At 33.0% G+C, this 19,549-nt stretch overlaps 1 protein-coding gene and 1 pseudogene across 2 annotated transcripts in view; both read left to right on the forward strand.

The window, feature by feature from the left end:
• Positions 1-19,549, forward strand: part of LOC130447340 (protein O-mannosyl-transferase TMTC1-like) — a 152,650-nt gene that overhangs the window by 108,568 nt on the left and 24,533 nt on the right. For both annotated transcript variants that reach the window (XM_056784107.1, XM_056784108.1), the window contains exons 8-10: positions 7,028-7,217; positions 7,811-7,932; positions 17,015-17,179. In XM_056784107.1, coding sequence (XP_056640085.1) covers positions 7,028-7,217; positions 7,811-7,932; positions 17,015-17,179 — 477 coding nt within the window. The remainder of the gene's footprint in view (positions 1-7,027; positions 7,218-7,810; positions 7,933-17,014; positions 17,180-19,549) is intronic.
• LOC130447224 (histone H3, embryonic-like) lies at positions 3,137-3,558 on the forward strand (annotated as a pseudogene).

Consider the following 19,549-nt stretch of genomic DNA (forward strand, 5'->3'; position numbering starts at 1 on the left):
TGAATCATGATAGACGAGCGTATGCTTTGAATAAATGTTTTTATCATTCCTCTAGGAATTACATCCCATATTTGCTCTGAAACTTGGAAATTTCCCATTATTTGTGTTTCCTTGAGATTGACATTCGAGCACAAGACTTGGAGCAAACTTTCAACATTGAACTTGTTTAAAGAATATGACATACTCTCAACAGACTATATACAAAGACTGCTGTAGCTGTTTCCAGCTTTGAGCTTTCCGTGAAAAATTGATTATTAGTACCCGTTCATAGCTTCATTCTTCGCACTATGATCCGATTTTAATCAGCACTGTGTTAATAGTTAATAGTTAACAGCATTGTGTATGAATCTGCATGACAATTTCAGTTTCCATTGTATTTCTGTTACAATTGAAGTGCTCGGTGCAATAAAGTACCAGAGCCATATTTACAAACATCGAGGAAATTGGCTTTTATTTATTATATATTTTTTATTTAAATCCTGAAAACAGATTTATTAATTTAAGAGTAAAGCATATGTATTTCATGCCATAGTTTAAACAAAGTAGATAATTTAAACATTCCAATGAAAATCCTCTTAATCTGATTGCTCAATTCTCAATTGTACTTCTGTTTGAAGTGAAATAATTTATTTAAAAGAGTTTTAGATTACCATAAAATTTGTTGTGATTTGAATTTTTATGATGCGGTAGTAAAACTTCGCTTCTTAAAAAGCCCATGTATATTCATTTCTATTCTCAACCCCTTTAAAATAATTCGAAACATGATCCAGCCGTTTCCCTTAATAGCATACTGTTTGAATAAATAACTATATAATCGTCAACATGCCCTGCTACAGTCTACGCGTTATATACAAAATGAAAAACAAACGAAAATATTAAGAGACTTATATCTGAATTGATTAGATGTAAAGGTGAAAAAAATTATTCTTTGTATGTCATTTTCCTAAGGATAAAACTTTTCAATTGGTGACTTGCGATGATAACGTTCGGTGAATTAAGATAAATAAAATATGAACGAAATTTCCATAATCCCCTCCGACATAATTATGAAAAAATTATGCACTGCTTAGATCTAATATACACTGTTAGAACTCGTCCCCGAAATGAAGCGGGCACTGTCCGGTTATAATGGAATTCGGCAAAGTCGCAGCCCGTTTGATGTTTTTTTTTTAAAGCAAGCGATTTGTCAACATTGTTACTTTCGAACTCATTTCTAGGTAGGTCTATTTATTTATATGTTGTTTCTTTATTTTCCAGAATTTTTTAGAAATTGGTTTTGGATATATAAACGAGTTTGTAACCAAATAATTTAAATAACTTAGTTAAGCAGTAGTGATAAGTTAATTATTATATAAGTTAGTTAAGTGTAGTGTAAAGTGTATGAATGAATTAGGAACGTGAGAGACAGTGATTATGAAATAACCCCACGAATAGAATGACATCATAACATTATATTGGTGTCAGAAGTGGGATGTTGTGAATAAATAGTAACATAAACCTGGCTAAGAGACTAGGTGATCTAAAAGCCGAACTGGAGAGCTGGAAACGTCCGGTAATAAGAATAAACTAGTAGAAAGACTCAAAGTGGCACTGGTAAGTCACGGATTTGATCCAGAAACTTTTGTATTCAAAAACGAGTCTTCTACCTTGATCTCGTCCATTTCTACTTAAATTGATGAGAAGATTTCGACCATAAAGACAACATTTCGGCTTTGAAAAACTATATTTATATCAATATGGACGTGAAGTTTTCGACGATGAAGAACAATATTTTTGCGAATATTTTTTCATTGAAAACTGACATTGCCGCTGACATGGACATTCAAATGAATAATTAGTTCAAAAATTACGTGGAAATATTGTTCAAGATATTGAAATTTGTTAAAAATACTTTTTGGAAGCTTTATTACAAAAATGAAATTGATGAGGATATATTGGTCTTATAAATCAGCACAATATCATCATATGCTGCAAAAGATTTGGGAATCATGTTTATAATGTGAATGTGAGAGAAAAATATACCGTATCTAGTGAAAGAATAAATTTTGATAATATATACATAACCGTATCTTATCGGTCCATTAACCATAAAAGATTAGTCCCTTGTGGCCCCTGTCTCCACATTTTTCTTCTTCTTCTTCTCTAGAACCTTCTATAGAACCCTTTTTCTCTTTTGTCTTTCCCCCTCCTATGCTATTTGTTGTAGCTAAGTTTTCCAAGGTCTTCCTCTCCTTTTTTTTCTCATATCTTTTTTTGCTGTCACTTCTTATCTTAGAATTCATGACGTTCCTCTCTTTTTTCGTTCCTACCAATTTAAACATCTTTTAACTATTTTGTTTCTGGCTCCTGATTAAGATTCTTCAAAATTACCTCATTTCTTGTCCTATCCATCCTCTTCCTGTTAATCTACATGCTTTCATGTGACTCAGTTTTCCCACTCTATTGCCGTTTATTCTCTACAACTGATTTCCATTTTGTTATTTTTGTGTCTTCACTCCACGTTCTTCTTTAAATGTGTTTTACCATCATAGTCTACTTCTATAACTTCACCATTGATTTACTCACATTGATCTTCTCTCCTTTCTCTTTTCTGTTTCAACTTGAGCTGTCAGTGCTCAATTTTTTTATATCTTGTCTCTAATTGAGTGAAAATTTATTGTTGTTCTTTATGAATAATTTCCTTATATAAAAGAATATGAATTGAGTAATGATAAATAAGATCTTTTCAGTTAGTAGGGCCTATAACTGTTCAAATTATGTTCTTATGCATCCAATATACATATCATATTCTTCTGCCAGGTTACACAAAATTATGAAATTCTCATTCGTGGATTCCTGGATTCTTAGCTTCTCTGCTATGCTGGTTACTAATTTTTCTCTCCGTAATACAGTATTTATTGGTTTTTTCTTATACTTTCCTGATGTATCACAAAATTCCTGTTTCAAAAAGTACTCCACTGAGCACTGCACGGAATTATTGCTTCAGCACGCCTACTGCATGGTTTTTCAGTATTTTGTCTTCTATGTTTTCTACTTCTTGGAGATCTGTCGATCTGTTAATGCTGAAGCTGCCTCTGCATCTTCTCCTGAGAGGTGGATTGCCAACTATCTTTCCACCTTTTAGGTGGTCTCCTGCATGTACGGGTTGCGCAAAGATAGCAAAATTAGAATCTTCATTGTGTGTTTATCAAGATGGCTCGGTACCAAACAAACGGCTAGAAAATCGACTGTAGGAAAAGCTCCTCGCAAACAATTAGCAACGAAAGCCGCTCGTAAAAGCGCACCAGCTACTGGTGGAGTAAAAAAACCTCATCGTTATAGGCCAGGTACTGTCGCTCTTCGTAAGATAAGAGTACCGAATTACTCATTAGAAAATTGCCATTTCAACAATTAACACAAGATTTATGTTCAACGGTTATGGCTCTCCAGGAAGCTAGTGAGGCTTATTTGGTAGGTCTTTTCGAAGATAATAATCTGTGTGCCATTCATGCTACAAGAGTCACCATTATGCCCAAGGATATCCAATTGGCTAGAAGAATTCGCGGAGAACGTGCATAAATAAAGTATTTTGTAATTCTCAATATTATGTTTCACAAACGTTGTTCCATTCAACAACTGTTTTATTCTTTTGTCATATTAATATCATTTTGCCAAGTGGAATAAACAATACAACTAATTAAGTAGGAACACAATTATTTTCGACGGTGACTTGCACGCAACTCAGTACCTAATGAGATGTGATGTATGGTTATTGTGATTTCCACGAACGACATATGTTAATTTGGAGTTGAACTATCAGAAAAGACATGGAGTTTATAGCTGTTTCCAAAGAACATAAAAACAACTGTTAAGAGATAGAATCGAAGGTATAACGGAGATTTATAATTCCGCTGTTACCTTGTTATTGTTACTTTAGTGTGACGGCAAATTAATAAATAAAATAATGGTATGTGAAAAAATATATCAGTCTTAACCTTAGGTTTCTCCTAAACTGGAAATTTTCTAAAGTCACATGGAAGTTCACATCTTATTTTGACGATAATAATTACAAAGTTGTAGATATACCATATAGATATTAACAATGCTCCTTAGCGAAAATTAATTATTTCCACTTTGATTTACATCTAGGTTATTAGAATAATCCGCTTGTGAAGAGCTAAGTTTATTACAAGTTCTGAAGGAAGCTCCTATTTCGTGTGTATATTATTAATATACAATATAAAGTTAAATTGAGCGAGTTATCTGGGGCAACCTCGAGCAATCGCTTCCTAGGGGCTTATCTACAGATTTCGGTGGTTTCGTTGGTTTGGTGGGATTCGTCGACTTCGACCACACCATTTATATAGTGACGTATATTATGTAGTGTTTTATATGTTCATGATATTTTCGTGGTATTTTGTACAATACGTTCATATAGTAACGAAAGTAGAATCTCACTTTTTGCTTTCAAATAAATGTCGAAGAAATCTTCGCAACTAATCAAGCAAACTGCAAAAAATTCATTTCCATATTTCCATTCATTATATTCATTATATTATCAGTTGTTCCAAACGTAAAGTTACTTTGAATTGGAATCATCAAAAAATTATTTATCTTATATTGTAGACACTCTTTACAATACCAGTACATTAACACTTACGTTGACACTATCTGATGTGTTTCTATAATCGTCTTCAGAGATTACAGTCAGTTCACTCTTAATATCTACAATTAACTCCACGACAATATCTTGATCGGCCCTCTACATTTCAGAGAACTATAGTGAGTATAGTAATATATGGAGATTCGGGTTCCAATAGCCTGTGATATTTTACAATTAGAAATATGAAAATTCTTGCCAAACATTCTTCTGAAAGCACAATAAGTCGAACAGTGTTTTTATTTTTCAATAGTGATTGTGAATTTTCATTTAATTTGCTCCAGGTAGTCTGTGAATGCAACTTTAGATGTGGAGAGATATCGCATGAACAAAACTTGAAACTTTTCCAGGAAGTTCACGGTTTGAATAATAATAAAGCAACATGGTACCTAGCCTGGCCAAAAGTGAGTAGGAGATAATCTACGCTTTCCTTGGCGTTGTTCAACGGAAGGTGTTTGGAAAAACTAGTAGACGAACTGAAACATTAGCTGTATTTAAAAAACGAGGTGATCCAATTTACAAAGAAATTAGGGGTAATAAACAGCCTATCGTTATTCAACGCCAGAAGACGAAGCACTGGTTAATGCTCAGATAAATAGATTCACTGCAAACGTGTGACAATATAATCGCTTCATAAGCGAGCTCTGAGCTCAAATCTTGATATAAATAGACTTTACCCTGCATTTGACAAAGCTCATACTAATACAACAGTGGGCTATCGTTTTTGCTTTGGAATTTTCTAAAAGTTTAAAAAGAGGCTATATTCAAATTGCAACTCCATGACGGAAGAACAGAAGCAGTATTAGAAGCAATAACAAAAAACATCAGAATTGTCAGCAACCTATAACCTTTAACATTAACAATGGTTCCATATTTTTATGGCACCAGTGTTTCACAGGACGTGGAGGGAACTAAATTACTTCATGCGTAATAAAGAGAAATTGTTTTCATGGATTTATTTGGATTCCAAGGGATATTTCATGGGATCAATCATAACAAACTACTGTCATCCATTTATGAGCTGCCACAGAGATTTCGTACAAATTGAAAGGCAAAACAGGCAAGAGAAAATGAGGAAAATGATGATAGCTACAGGACTATTAGAGTTAGGTTAGGCTAGAACCATGAAAACTTTTCGATGTTTGGCATGCTTCTGAAAGTTCAATCAATGCATCCAAACTTCAAATTTCAAAAGCATAGTGGATCAATATTAACAGAGAAAATCCAGGATTCCTGAACATTCGTGTAACCCTGATCAAAATAGATGATTGTGAAAATATGAATATTTTAAAGAAAAATGTCACAAGTAGAGCAATCACAAAAATGACTTTTTCAAACTTGATCTGCCAGAGTAGAATTTCTGAAGAAAAACAATCTACTGGCAATGATTTTTTATTTGAAGAAATATAAAAGACGATTCTATGAAAACCTATTACTGATTCTCATTAGAAGCTCCATTTTATGTATTTTTTCATAATAAATTACTCTATTATTTATATTTTTGTGATGATGGCACTCAGTACATCCTTGATTTTGTAACTGTTGCCATTTTTCATAGAAATTTTCCAAAGATAATATTAAATATGTTGAAAAATAATGAATTGAATAAACATATGTTTGACTTTGATAAAAGTCAATCAAGAAAATTCATCGTAGAAGAAAAAATGGTGTTTACCTCGAAATAATGATTTGGACACTTAGCAGATTATTTATTTCTAGTCTTGTTTTAAAATCCATCCATTAAAGGATGTTTACGATCACTTCTGACCATATTATCTTGTCTCTGGAGGTATGAATTAATTTTTCTGTTGTGCCCAATCTCCTCCTTACCTCTATCTTCACTTCTATTAAGAGTTGAAGCAGATGGTAAGCAGATGGTACCTCTCTTTCCGCATCACCTGGAGTATGCTATTTAACGTGTTTAGTAATTTACGTTCTCTTCTTGTTCTCTGCAGAACTTCTTCGTTGGTTTTTTTTGTCGTCCATGCAATTCTCACAATTCTTCGCTCGAATGACATCTCTAATTGTCCCAGAAAATTGAGAATACTAACATCTACTACTAATCCATTAACATTATTATTGTTTTCAACAAGGAACATGAAGCAATGATATATAACAAAGTTCACATTCCCCCTAGATCGACTTTCATTAAATTTCAACATCAAATACACGTTAGATAACCATCTAAGGGATCCTCGGATTAGAGTTTCACTTGAGGGGTGGCTCACTTTGACAATGGCAATATGATTATCAAAACGTGTATTGTGTAATATGAATATATAACAAAATAACAGAAAAACTTTTACTGATATATTGTGTGATTTCAGTATATCATTATTATGGAAATCCATATTTCCAATCTTTCTTAACAAATATTCTATTTTTCAGATTTCTGACTTTTGGATACTTAGCGGCCTTCAACATGTGGCTTCTGCTGTGTCCATCAACCCTGTCCCACGACTGGCAAATGGGATCTATTCCTTTAGTAACAACCATTTCCGATTTGAGAAATTTAGTAACCATATTCTTCCTTGGACTAACATTTTTATTAGCCATAAAAAGTTTATCGGAATTTGAGGTACGTTTTATATTTATAAATACATCTGATTTATTTCATTCTAGTGCGTTTAACTTGCTAGATATCATTAAGAGCGTTATGAAATCTTAGGAATGTTCAAGTGTCTGTTTACATTTGCCCGTACAAGTTTCCTAGTTATTCCCAAGGTTATTGACGCTAAATTTGTAACGAAACGGTAGTAAATATTTTCTCATGTCATATTACTAAATAATTAAGCAGATGAAAAAGAAACCGAGAGGTATACTTTGCATTATACTCCATTACTGAGATTTTAGTGAGAAGATAATGTCGATTATTGCACATATAAGGTGAATAAAAGTTAATTAAAAGCTAACAATTTTTGTATTCAGATGAACTTTGAACTGTGCATCATATTCCTCTTCAAATAGAAAAGCTAATTTCACTAGTTCAAAAGCTAAACATCTCCACCCGGAGGCAACACTCGAACTACCCGAGTGTAATAGGGTCTATTGTTATGTTATCAAATCACTAGAAGTAGATTGTTGCTTTTTTAGACATCTTTCCATCCCAAAATCGAACTTACCACATTTAAATGATTACGTAAATTTTCTTTCAGTAATTTTTTGTTCCAGCCTCAAAAACATACTCCGTTAGTATTGGGGCTTCTACTACTAGTGCTACCTTTTTTACCAGCTTCCAATTTATTAGTCACTGTGGGATTTGTTGTGGCAGAACGATTGCTGTATATTCCAAGGTAGGTTCCGAATATTATAAATCATATTAAAGTTATGAAAGAGGGTTATTTGTAATTATTATTTTAAGATTGATTAGAGGGGTTCATTCGTAAGTCTTGTGCGATGTTTGTTTCTACTCATTTTCAAGGAAAATATATGCTCAAATAAATAGGTACTACCAAACATGCATAGAATGCTTTTTAAATTCCGGTTAGCTATTCAGATTCTTGAAATATTGTGTATAAAATGTACGTGCATTTACCTCTTTTCTCTTACAAAATACTCTCCGATTGAAGATCTATCAACTGCATTTCTAAATGAACTGGGCCTGTGAAGCATCAAAATTAAATTAAATTTTGAGAAAATCCTCAAAGTAATTGTTGAATTCCGTAAGACTTGAAAAGGGTCACGTAATACAAAAAATTTGTCTAAAACTACTTTTTGGATGCCGATGATTCCTGATGAATTGTACACTGAAATATCACTCAAGTACCTGTTTTCTATTTTAACTTAGTTACAACGCCCGAATGATTGTCAACGTTGGAAAAAGCGTCATCCATAGTTGTGCTGCTAAGTATATTATAGTTGAGTTCACATTCTATTATCAAATGCTCAGTTGTAAAGTGAATATCATTTGCTGTTGTGATACTTGTCTATGGAACGCACTCTATATAAAAACTTGTATAAAACTAGCAAAATAAACTGCATCCCTCAGTATTAGTGCTGTCGTCAACACCCAAAAGTTGTTAATTCCTCAATTTTCTCTTTAAATTGAAGAGCCAGATTTTTAGATAAATCATTCATTCTAGTAGCAACAGTGTTTCACGACAGCAGAATTTTTTTAATTATTGAAATGGAAATGAAACATCGCCAGCTTCCAACAAACAGTCTTCCATAAACTCACCCTCAATTGAAGGTTTTGATCTCTTCGGGATATCTAATGCAAAAATATAAATAGATTTCAGGGCATCTTCGCTCTTACTGTTAGCTTTAGTAAACATTTCTGTCGACCTTGGAGTGTAGATTTGGAATATGACAATGTGCCCATTCTTATTTTCTCAGTGTAACAATGGAATTTTGAATTACGATTAGTAGTACCTCACCAAGTTGAACTACTTACAGACAACATCTCTTTTCTGTCACATTATGCCAAAATCGTAACAATTATGGATGGCACATAATATGAATAAACTTACAATACCTTCACAATAACTGAAATTTAAAATAACAATTTCGCAGTACAACTAAAGTCGTTGTTTGACCGTATAGCCTTTATTACTCAACTCAACTGACTCACGTCGTGTCGACGCACTTCTTCATATCGATAAGGAAGATTATAGTCTACAATCGAAGCGCGTGGAGAATTCTATTGTTCTCAACAAATATAATAGGGTATTTCTGCTAGTTGCTAAGAGATGGCGTTACTGTCTAGACACACGCTGCTCTCGAAATTAGTGTAGGCGCATTTCAAAACTTCTGTATAGGAATCAAATGAAGTTTAAAAGTTTCAAGAAACACATGGCGGTCGCAGGCAGTAACTTCGACATGATCCAATCGATGTCATTTATTTGAATATATAAACATATAGAGATTGAACATTTATACAATGTAAAAGTATTAAATTACCATTCTATAAAATACCTACATACATATATACAATGATAAACGGCACAGCATTGCCTATGGCGCAAATTTTGTACAGGATACTGTTCTTTCACAATGACAATCCACTTGAATACTCACCGATGCCACAACATGAATCATTTCTGCAGATGAAGAGAAAACTTGTTTCGAACAGTGAAAAAAGTTCTTCAGTTTTAGTGAATTGTGAAGAAAGGTATTTTGAAACCGACGATGTAGGTTCATGGAAAATTTGGAATTTATATATTTTTCAAAATAGTTCTGGTCAAAATATGCCCCAGGCTGTTTTACTATAACTGATCAACTGAGTGGGTTGTGATTTCGAATGGTATGTTAACGATCACGAGGTTTATCTCTGTTATATAAGTGATATTTAACATTTGTAGGAAAATTATAGAGCTGTCTAGAATCAGATTGGCTGCTTTTTCAGATTATCAGATTATAATATGTGAAGTTCTCTTATTATTAAGTGCAAAAATTTTGTTAAACTTCTAAGCGATGTATTTGAGCTTGCAAAGCCAAACCGTAAACTATATCTTCAAACGTGTGATAATTTTTTAACTGCGGTTGTGGTAGTCGTTTTTCTAAGTGTGCTACTTCATATGATATAAATCTTAGCTTCCTTATATATAAAATAATTTTTATGACAGTCTCTTTCTCTAACATAAACACACACGAGTGCCGTAAGGCATCCATCCAAGAAAACAACCACTGATGGACGCTAAACAGTGACTGCCATTCCTACATTGCAGAGAGAAGAATGAGACTACATTTTTGTCCCCCTAGAGGTATGGATGACTCGAAGAGGTCTTCTCTTTTCCTTAAGGATTAGCTTCGATGGCTACACTCTCGCGCGGTTATTGACAGTCTCATTTGAGAATAGTGCTCAAAAATACAAATATTCTTTCAAGATTTCAATATTAGTTGTAACATTTGTTTTATTCTAGATATATTAGTCGATAGGAAGTATGACTAGAATAGTATTAATACTGCGGAAACAACTGTGACTCCCACCCACCGATTGATAATTTATTCACGTTAAGATTGAATATCACTACTCCATCCATTTTCGACTTTCACTATTTACTACTAGGTTTTCAGCAAAAAACAATATTGTACCGTGTCAAAAGCTTTACTATGATCTCAAATGAATTTGCTTTCTTGATGGCAATATCACGTCCTCAATTTTCTGCATTATTTCCATAGAAATATTAAAGTGAAAATAGCCCTGGAGATATTTTTTGCAATGATTTCCATTTTGAAATATATTTTTTTGTCTATTGGAGGTTCTCCATCAATAAATAGATGTTCACTTGTTAGATGGGATTAGAAATATTGTTCGAAATTATTATATCCATTTTTTATTATGCAAGCCTGAAAATTTACTTTAATATGGGTACCGAGTGTGAAGGGGTTGGTACATGATTTTATTTACACCATGTTTATCCACCTATTTGAGGATTTCTCATTTGCATTTAAAATTGTGTAGAAATATTGTCATTTATATTTTCTTTGAAAAATCGTTTTGCATCGAGAAAATATTCAATACATTCCAAAACGATCAAACTATTCCAAGCTTTATTGTTAAAAATGTATGTTCTTTACTTAGTATAATAATATTTTCTCCCTGTTTTATGAGTGTAGATCCAGTTTTACTTATTTGTCAAAGTCAAAAGAAATGGCAATCAGGATATTGGAAACTACAAAGAGACCTGGGTTGCTGTTTAATTCAACTTTGATCGAAAATGCGTACACTAAATTCCAAAGCCGCTTTAGTGTAGCGGTGTTCTATTATTAAGCCATGTTAAGTTGTCTCGGCTTTATTGATATTTATTTCGCTCTTTTCTAATATCCTACAAAGAGCATTGGAACTATTTTATTATTTAATAAATTTCCAAATAGAAAGGTGGAGCCTCCAAGTTTGAGAAAATAGAATTTCGTAGGGAAAACAGTGATTTCATAGTATTTATCCTTTTTGTATACGTTATAAAAGAGCCAAATGGAATAACTTAGTTAGTGAATAAATGAAGAAGTGCTGGACATGTCGATTTATATTTTTAAAACATCTTTTTCAATTTAAAAGCAACTGTATATTATTCATTTCATGTACAATATCCTACACCTATCTTCAACTGTTTCGGTAATATTAAGTGTTTTCAGATTTGTAGCAAAAACTTACAACAATTTTTTTTGGTTTAAAACTCAAACCCTTAACAAATTGTCGTCTATCAGCGTGAAAATAGTCATCATTGTCATTGCTATTTTCATTTGAATTTCATGCATTAACAGAAAGGCACAAAATATCCATTCCATAAATGGATATAAAACCCGGCGTTCCCATCGAAGTAGCAGGAGAATATGACGATTTTCTGACTCATTCACTCATATGCTCGAATTACCTTGTTATTTTTACAGGTGAGTACTATGAACTGTTCCCTGTAAACCCAGACTTCCTGAATCAGGAATAGACTAAGTTTTCTGCATTGAACGTCCGGGAGATGACTGCTGATGCCCCTTTAGCGTTGTGAGAATTCACTTGGGCTATTTTGGTGCCATAAGTTTTTTCGGTTGTGGTTGTGTGTTCCCCTTGGTGCTCTTCTACGGCAGCCTCATAACTTCTCCATTTCCATTGGAGCCTCGGAGATTGGTTCTCTTTGGACCAGACCTTCGATGTGAAGGTGATCTGTGCCCTCCACATCTTTATATAGGCCGTGAATTATTGGTATATGTAGAGGATGGTATAACCATTGACCTTGATGGTTAGGTAGGATGTTTCGTTAATCCCTACCCTTAAAAGCTGCCCATTGCTTTCGTCTTTCCGATTTAGGACTTTCCGTTTTGAGCTGTGAAGTCCCTCGTTCTGCGCTTCTATGAGCTGAGGAAGAGGTTTTCCTTCACGTCGGTACTTATAGGGACAAAGAAAGTGGGGGTGTGTGTTTCGTCTTCTCCGGCACACGTCGTTAGCTGCGTTTTCTAAATAGAAAAATTTATAAGAAATTCATGGTATCAAGTTTTTCTGTACTTAACCAAAAAAGTTTTACGCCGATGGAATGACAAAACTACCATAAATATAGTAAAAAGCTAATGATAATAAGGTTACATAAGTGTAGTTGGATAGAATCGATTTTAAATAAAAAAAATGTATTCGATAATTAAGTTAGAATCAAAAAATAGTTTTCAGATGACCTATATTTGATTGAAAATTACCAAGTAAACGGATGTTCGGACTAATCTTTTTTGTGGAGAAATCATTAATCATTCAAGATTTACGTCTTACTAATGTTGCTTTTCAGTCTAATTTGAGATTTTTATACACGGAAACTTCCTGCTTTTTACGGAAAATTACACATCATGTTTCACAAGCATTCTGCTTTGTGAAACCTCTCAATCCAACCAAATAATGATTAATTGTTAAAATATGGAGTCAACAATGGAAAACATGCATAAAGTGCCCCAGTATTAGATTGAATCACGTTCATATTTGTCATAGCAGTTCCACTTTTTATATAATTACAGTGTATACACAAAGAATTCAATATTGTGATCGACTGATTTGATTGAGGAAAAAATGCATGAGTTTAGATTTCTTTTTGAGCAAGGCGAAATCGTATATGGAATAAGTTTACGCTCCGCTCTATATTAACAACAGGGGCTCTAAGATAATCACATTAGAACAAGTCTGAATTCAAATATTGCTGGCACACGAATAATGAATTGCTGAATTTTTATTTCCTAAATTGAAGATCATGTTTGTATGCTTCTTTGAAGCTGCAGTTGTAGAGTTGCAGATCATCACTTGGTGGAAATACGATTTCAGTGCATTTTTTCTGTACATAATTGATCTGGGAAAATGATTGTGGTATGAGTTTATGTAAGATCAAGACCGAATATGCAAAATTAAATTGAAATTGAACTTCATTCTAACATATGTCTTCTGGTTCTAGAATCTTTTTTGTGTTTCATATTTACTTTATGTTTAACTATAACAAAGATGAAATTTTATTTTTCACACGCGAAAAGGTTTCATGAACAAAGGGAGACGCAAGGGGCTACTAATACATTTTGAGCATAGGTACTGTTATGAACTTACTCATTGATATAAATAATGTACTGTTCTAAAATGTACTGGAATCTAAAGTTTGGTGAATGCGCCAGGAATTTTTTGTGATTTGTTTACATTTTTTTACGTTCTAGAAAGCGATCTTACTATACAGGGTAGTTCGGAAAAAGTGATCCCGTCTCTAGAATGAATAGAAAATTGAAAAATATTTAGAGTTTGGTCAGTAAGAAAATTTCGTAATGCCCAAAAATTATACACATTTTTTACGATGTTGTCGCAACTACTGACAACATTGTATTGAAATTATATACGGATATGAATTGGTTTTTATGTCTGATTCTCATAAAGGGCGCTAGTTACACTCTATGAGAGTCAGACATAAAAACAAATTAATTGGGTGTTTCGTTAATATACGGGGAATGTGATAGGGTTATTAAACGAGCCTGCGATACTTTCCGTTTGCGATATCCGGATAGACCACTACCCATCCCTGATACACTTACGCGGCTCATTCATAATTGTAAAACCCACGGTCAGTTTGTTGCATCGTGCAGCAAATTGAAACCCGTCGTTGCTAATGAAATTAGTCTTGGGATACTTCAGAGCGTATCCTGAAAATTTATGAACCGATGCGGAAAGAGATTTGGAAATATAAGAGAAAGGTATTCACAGGATTCTTAATAAACACAAGTTCCATCCGTATTCAATCTCGTTGGTACCAAATTTAAAGCCAGGTGTCGATCAAAGAAGAATTGCTTTTTGTGAATTTATATTAATTCGAACTCAGGAGGACGAACATTTTTTACAAAACTTCATTTGGAGAGATGAGGGTAAAATTAGTAGTACTCTTTTTAGGACCGATGGGTAGTACACGATGGACCGCATCAACGGCCTCCCCGTTCACCGGATATCACCCCATATAAAAGATATCGTGTATGCTTCGCCGCTAACTACAAAAGAAGACTGTCAGGAAAGAGTTCGGAATGCATTTCGAACTCTTTCACCCGAGAAATTCGAAACGCCACTCGGTATGGGTTTTTAAGAAGAATCCATAAATGTTTAGAAGTTGGGGGCAACTATTGCGAATATTTAGTTCAATTTTTAGTTTCGTTCTTCTCCTCTTAGTATAGTGTTTCTAAATTATTTTAATTTTCGACACGTTAACTTTTGTTATTCGTTGTGTCATCGACAGGTGATAATTAAAAACATGAAGATTTCAGTTTTTTCAAGTTTCTATAAAAACCGTTAATTTGTGATATATAAATTTACTAACGAAGTTCCTTTAATTTAAAGCGTAGAATCCAATAGTAAAGAGAAAAATGGGGGTTGCCATCTTAAGAAATTAGGTTTTCGAAGTTTTTAGATTAGCGAAATTTGACACCATATATAAACTTTTGTTATTTTTAAAGCTGTAAGTGTTATTTGTCCAAATCCCAAAAATATTAGACCTGACTCACGTAAACTTAGTGATATAATTTTTTTAGTGGAGGATATGTTTCCAAGAATTTCGAAAATGTGAAATAATTGAAAAATGGTGAACTTTAGGAATACTATCCTGTATATAAAATTATATTGAAATTTTACGAATATTCCAAAAATTTTATAAAATTCATAGCATTTCGTTCAAAATAACGAAGTTTGGGTACACATCCGGTATAACCGGAAGTTTTATAAAACTTAAATGATTTTAGTACTGAGCACTAGTACTTTCCCATATGCATATCGATTCAGCTCGTCGTCCCTGTATATGTAGGTCCGTGTACTTGGTTTCTCCAATCTCATTCTTGTCGCTCTAGTTATAAAATTGTAAATATAGCAACAAATAATAAGCTTTTTCTCACTCCATTTTGACGAATCTCTACTGAGTTCGACTAGTCGAGTTTTTATTTCCTTTATCGTCTGCTAGAGGCAGTAATATTTTAATAAATTATGATACTTAATATTCATACTTGCTGTTCTCTAATTACTAAGTTAAGACGGAAAAAATAATTCTGTTGGTAAAAGAAGGAGAATCATACCTGGTGGACCAGCCGCTACATCACCGCTAACCCTAGACCACAATTTATAGTTGTAAACAACCCGAATTTTCCTAGATAAACTCCTTCCCTTATCTGCAAGACATAAATTTAAAGTTGCTTTTATTCTAAAACTACTAAAAACACTTGTGATAGATCGTAGTGCAGTTTGTTATGCCAAAAAAGGTATTTTATTGGTTTTATGTTAAACCTAAATCAAAAATTACTAGCACACGTTATTTTCTACGTTGTGAACGTCATTCCATGATCAATTTTGTATTAATTTTACTTTTATCTTGTAGTTTGATGTTTTGTTGTTAATATAACTTCAAAATCTTCAAAGTTATTTTACTTTGTCAGTGTTTTTGTTCCTATAGCCATCTTATCCTAAAGGTTTGGTTTATATGGCCTTTTTTACTTCTGAAGAAGAATTAGCTTGAGAAGACTACAAATATGATTGTATAAGGTGTGGTGGAAACTTATATAAAACTGAAAAAATTGAAGATTGAATTCAGCGTATTCACTGTTTTAAATGGATGCATGAAAATTGGACTCCATTTGGAAATACTTGCGAAATTTGTGAAAAAAAGGCAAAGGAAAATACTGAAGACAAGGACAATCGGAGCAAGGTGGAAGGAAAAGGAAAAGGGGCGAAGAAATATTATGGTAATAAATGGTAATAATACTACTTGCTTTTGCCATCTGACATGGATGATACGGATAAGATGGTCACTGAATTAGTTCAAAAGTTAATTACTAAAATGTCAATTGATACATCGTCACCAAAGTTGTTTAATTGAAGATTAGTAATGAAGTATAGATTTTCATTTAATTTTGTAACAGTTACAAAAGATTCTACCTTAAAGAAAATACGGCAGCATCACCCTGAATTACCCTATTTATTTCTGTTGGAAATGCAGTAAATGCGAATTATATCCATTTCTTTTTGTAGATAGATATATTATTGCTCAAAGTTTCCTCTCTCCACGGAAAATTATATTATTTTAAAGTATCGTGTTCGATAATGGTTTTTTGTTTAAGTAACGTTAATTTTTGTCTCCTATAAATATTAGTTGTTCTTCTCAAATGAGTACCAATCATATATAATTCAAATGAAGCTGGGGATTCCAAAGTTTCACCTCGAAACTTAGGAATATTAAACAAGCTTTCAAATGTTGAAAATATCAGTTGTTTTTTCAAAAGTATATCGCTGCTCCAACACATTTCTTCACATCACCATGCCCTAATTCTCTCTTTTCATATTACTGATAAAAAATAATTTAGTGAAAACTTCAATTCAATATATACAATTTTTTATATGTATTATATTTGCTAACTTGATTTTGAATATTTTGATATTTAACTAAAAGTGTATTTTTATTCCAGTCTTGGAAGCATCCTCCTCATCGTGTACGGAATTCAAATATTATGGTACAGATGCTATTTTCATAGACAAACAATTGTTTCTTTGGTTTTGTTGCTACTAGTTTCCGGCGTTTTGAGAACCTTGATAAGAAACAGGGATTGGCTTTCAAGAGAATCCTTACTAAGGTAAAGAAACGTCTCATCGAGCTCTGATATTTAGTATAACATACTGAACACATTGTTTCCACTGTCATTACACTTACACTGTCTGACGCGTGTTTCGATAACCAAATTGTCGTCTTCAGAGACAGAAGGTAATACGCGTATCAGACAGTGTAATTGTGACTGTTGATTTAGTCATTTCATTCAATTTATTTGTGATAGATTTAAAGAGAAAATCTTCATATCTGTCAAGTTTCGGCCCTAAATGTTATCAACATAGTGTTATTATGGCGGAATTATATAAAAATATATATAAAATTGTTCACCTCCATATCAAGACGTCTGTAGGAAATTAGTTACAGGAATATTTGAGAAAATACATTTTATGAATTTATTAACTAAAAATTATGCATTTAAAATTGCTGGAAAGGAAACAATGATATACTTTTTCTATAATATTCTAAACTGCATACATTCAACAAATACAACGAATTAATCGTTAACTTGAATGTTGGCTGTGCAAGCACGGAGCGAAGATCATTGTTTACTGGAAACTTTTTTGAATTTAATACAGACACCACAAAATATTTGAACTGAATGCATAAACCTACAGCATTTTTGACAGTCAGAAATAAAGAAGTTTCTTTATATATTATTGTGGTCTATTGTGAAATATATTTTCATTAGTCGAAATGTTAATGAGATTCAGTGAATAAAAGTTATCTTCGTGAAATTATTTCTAAATCAAGGTTGTTATTCAAGTTTTGAAATAGATAAATTGAAGAAATATTTATTATTGGATGTAACTTTATTGTTTTTCAAAATATTCTTCATTAAGATCAATACAATTTTGCATGCGTTTGAATCAATTGTCGACGCAATTTTTCTTTTCCGGTTGAGGTACCCCAAAAACATGTGATTTGAACGCATCAACCGCTTCTTCAGGTGAATAATTCGTCTTCTACAATTGGTTTCCCTGATTTTTTTCAAAAACTTCTGGCAAATAGATGGTGATGTACCATTCAGAACTAACTATTCTACGTTCCTCTAAATGAACGGATTTGGCTCGTTTTGAAAGACCCATACAGTCGATTGTTGTTTAGTTTTGGGTTCATATACATCCATCCATAATTAGTCGGCTGTCACGATCACCAGTATCAAACGCGAACAAATCGTTTTGACAGCCGAATGTTATTGCAATATTGAAGTATGCCACAATCTCACGATAAATCTGATACAACATGCGACCACGATTAAATTTGGAAAACCAACGAACCACGGTGGCTCGATATGGTGTTTCATACATAAAAGTCGAATTGAGTTGATCAGCATACTGCTGTTGGTTTAATCCACGTCGAAAGTCATTGAAAGTCATTTGTGATCCAATTACATTATTTGACTGAAATATTCCAAATATCTTTAAACAAATCAAATAAAACTCGTATGACAAGACGTTCAGACTACGTTCACTATTAAAAATGTCAAATTTAATAACGTCAATGTCACATTTGACATACTCACATCAGTGTTGCCATATCTCGAAATTTGAATAGCAAACTTCATACATAATATTTGAACTGGCGATAAAGTAATTTCGGTTTTGTAGTATTAAATTTTTTTAACAAATAATAGTCTTTAATCAACTAAAGATTTTCCATTTCGCTTAATCGCCATCTTTCTTTCAGCTTCATGATCTGGTCCTTCCATTTCGCTTAATCGCCATCTTTCTTTCAGCTTCATGATCTGGTCCTTATCAGCAAAATACGGAACCAGGTCATCGTCATTTGTGATAGTTTGACCATTCAAAGAATTCTGCAAATTTCGAAATAAATGGTAATCAGATAGTGTCAGATCAGGGCTGTATGAGGCATGTGGCATCAGCCAAGCTCCAATAGTTTGCCACTAGTTGCCAAAGATGTGTAACGCCTTGTATTATCATGGTGGAACACTAAACCTTCTAGGTTTAACAACTCTGGCCGTTTTTTTCCGATTGATTCATCCAGTTTCATCAATTGTTGACAATCAACACAGAATTGATCATTTTTGGATCCTTGGAAGCAGCTCCAAAAAAAAAACACCTTTGTAATCTCACCAAACTGATATCATACGTTTTTTTTTGTTATTTTCCAGATTTCGATGTGTTTTTCATCTAGTTCATCTAGTTTGCTCCATGATCGTTTTCGAACTATGTTACTGTACAGGACACATTTTTCATCACCAGTGATGATTTTTTCCAAGAAAGGGTCTGAATTAGTCAGAGATATTTCAAGTGTTTTTCAATTTTTTTGTGCGATACATATAGCACTTATATAAGTTATTTAAAAAATAAAACAAAGTACCCCATCAGTAAGAAGTGAAAGTACTTAGTTGCCAACCCATATATCAAGTGTCAAA

The sequence above is a fragment of the Diorhabda sublineata genome, chromosome 8 (assembly GCF_026230105.1).
Source record: "Diorhabda sublineata isolate icDioSubl1.1 chromosome 8, icDioSubl1.1, whole genome shotgun sequence".
In the NCBI taxonomy this organism is placed as follows: Eukaryota; Metazoa; Arthropoda; class Insecta; order Coleoptera; family Chrysomelidae; genus Diorhabda; species Diorhabda sublineata.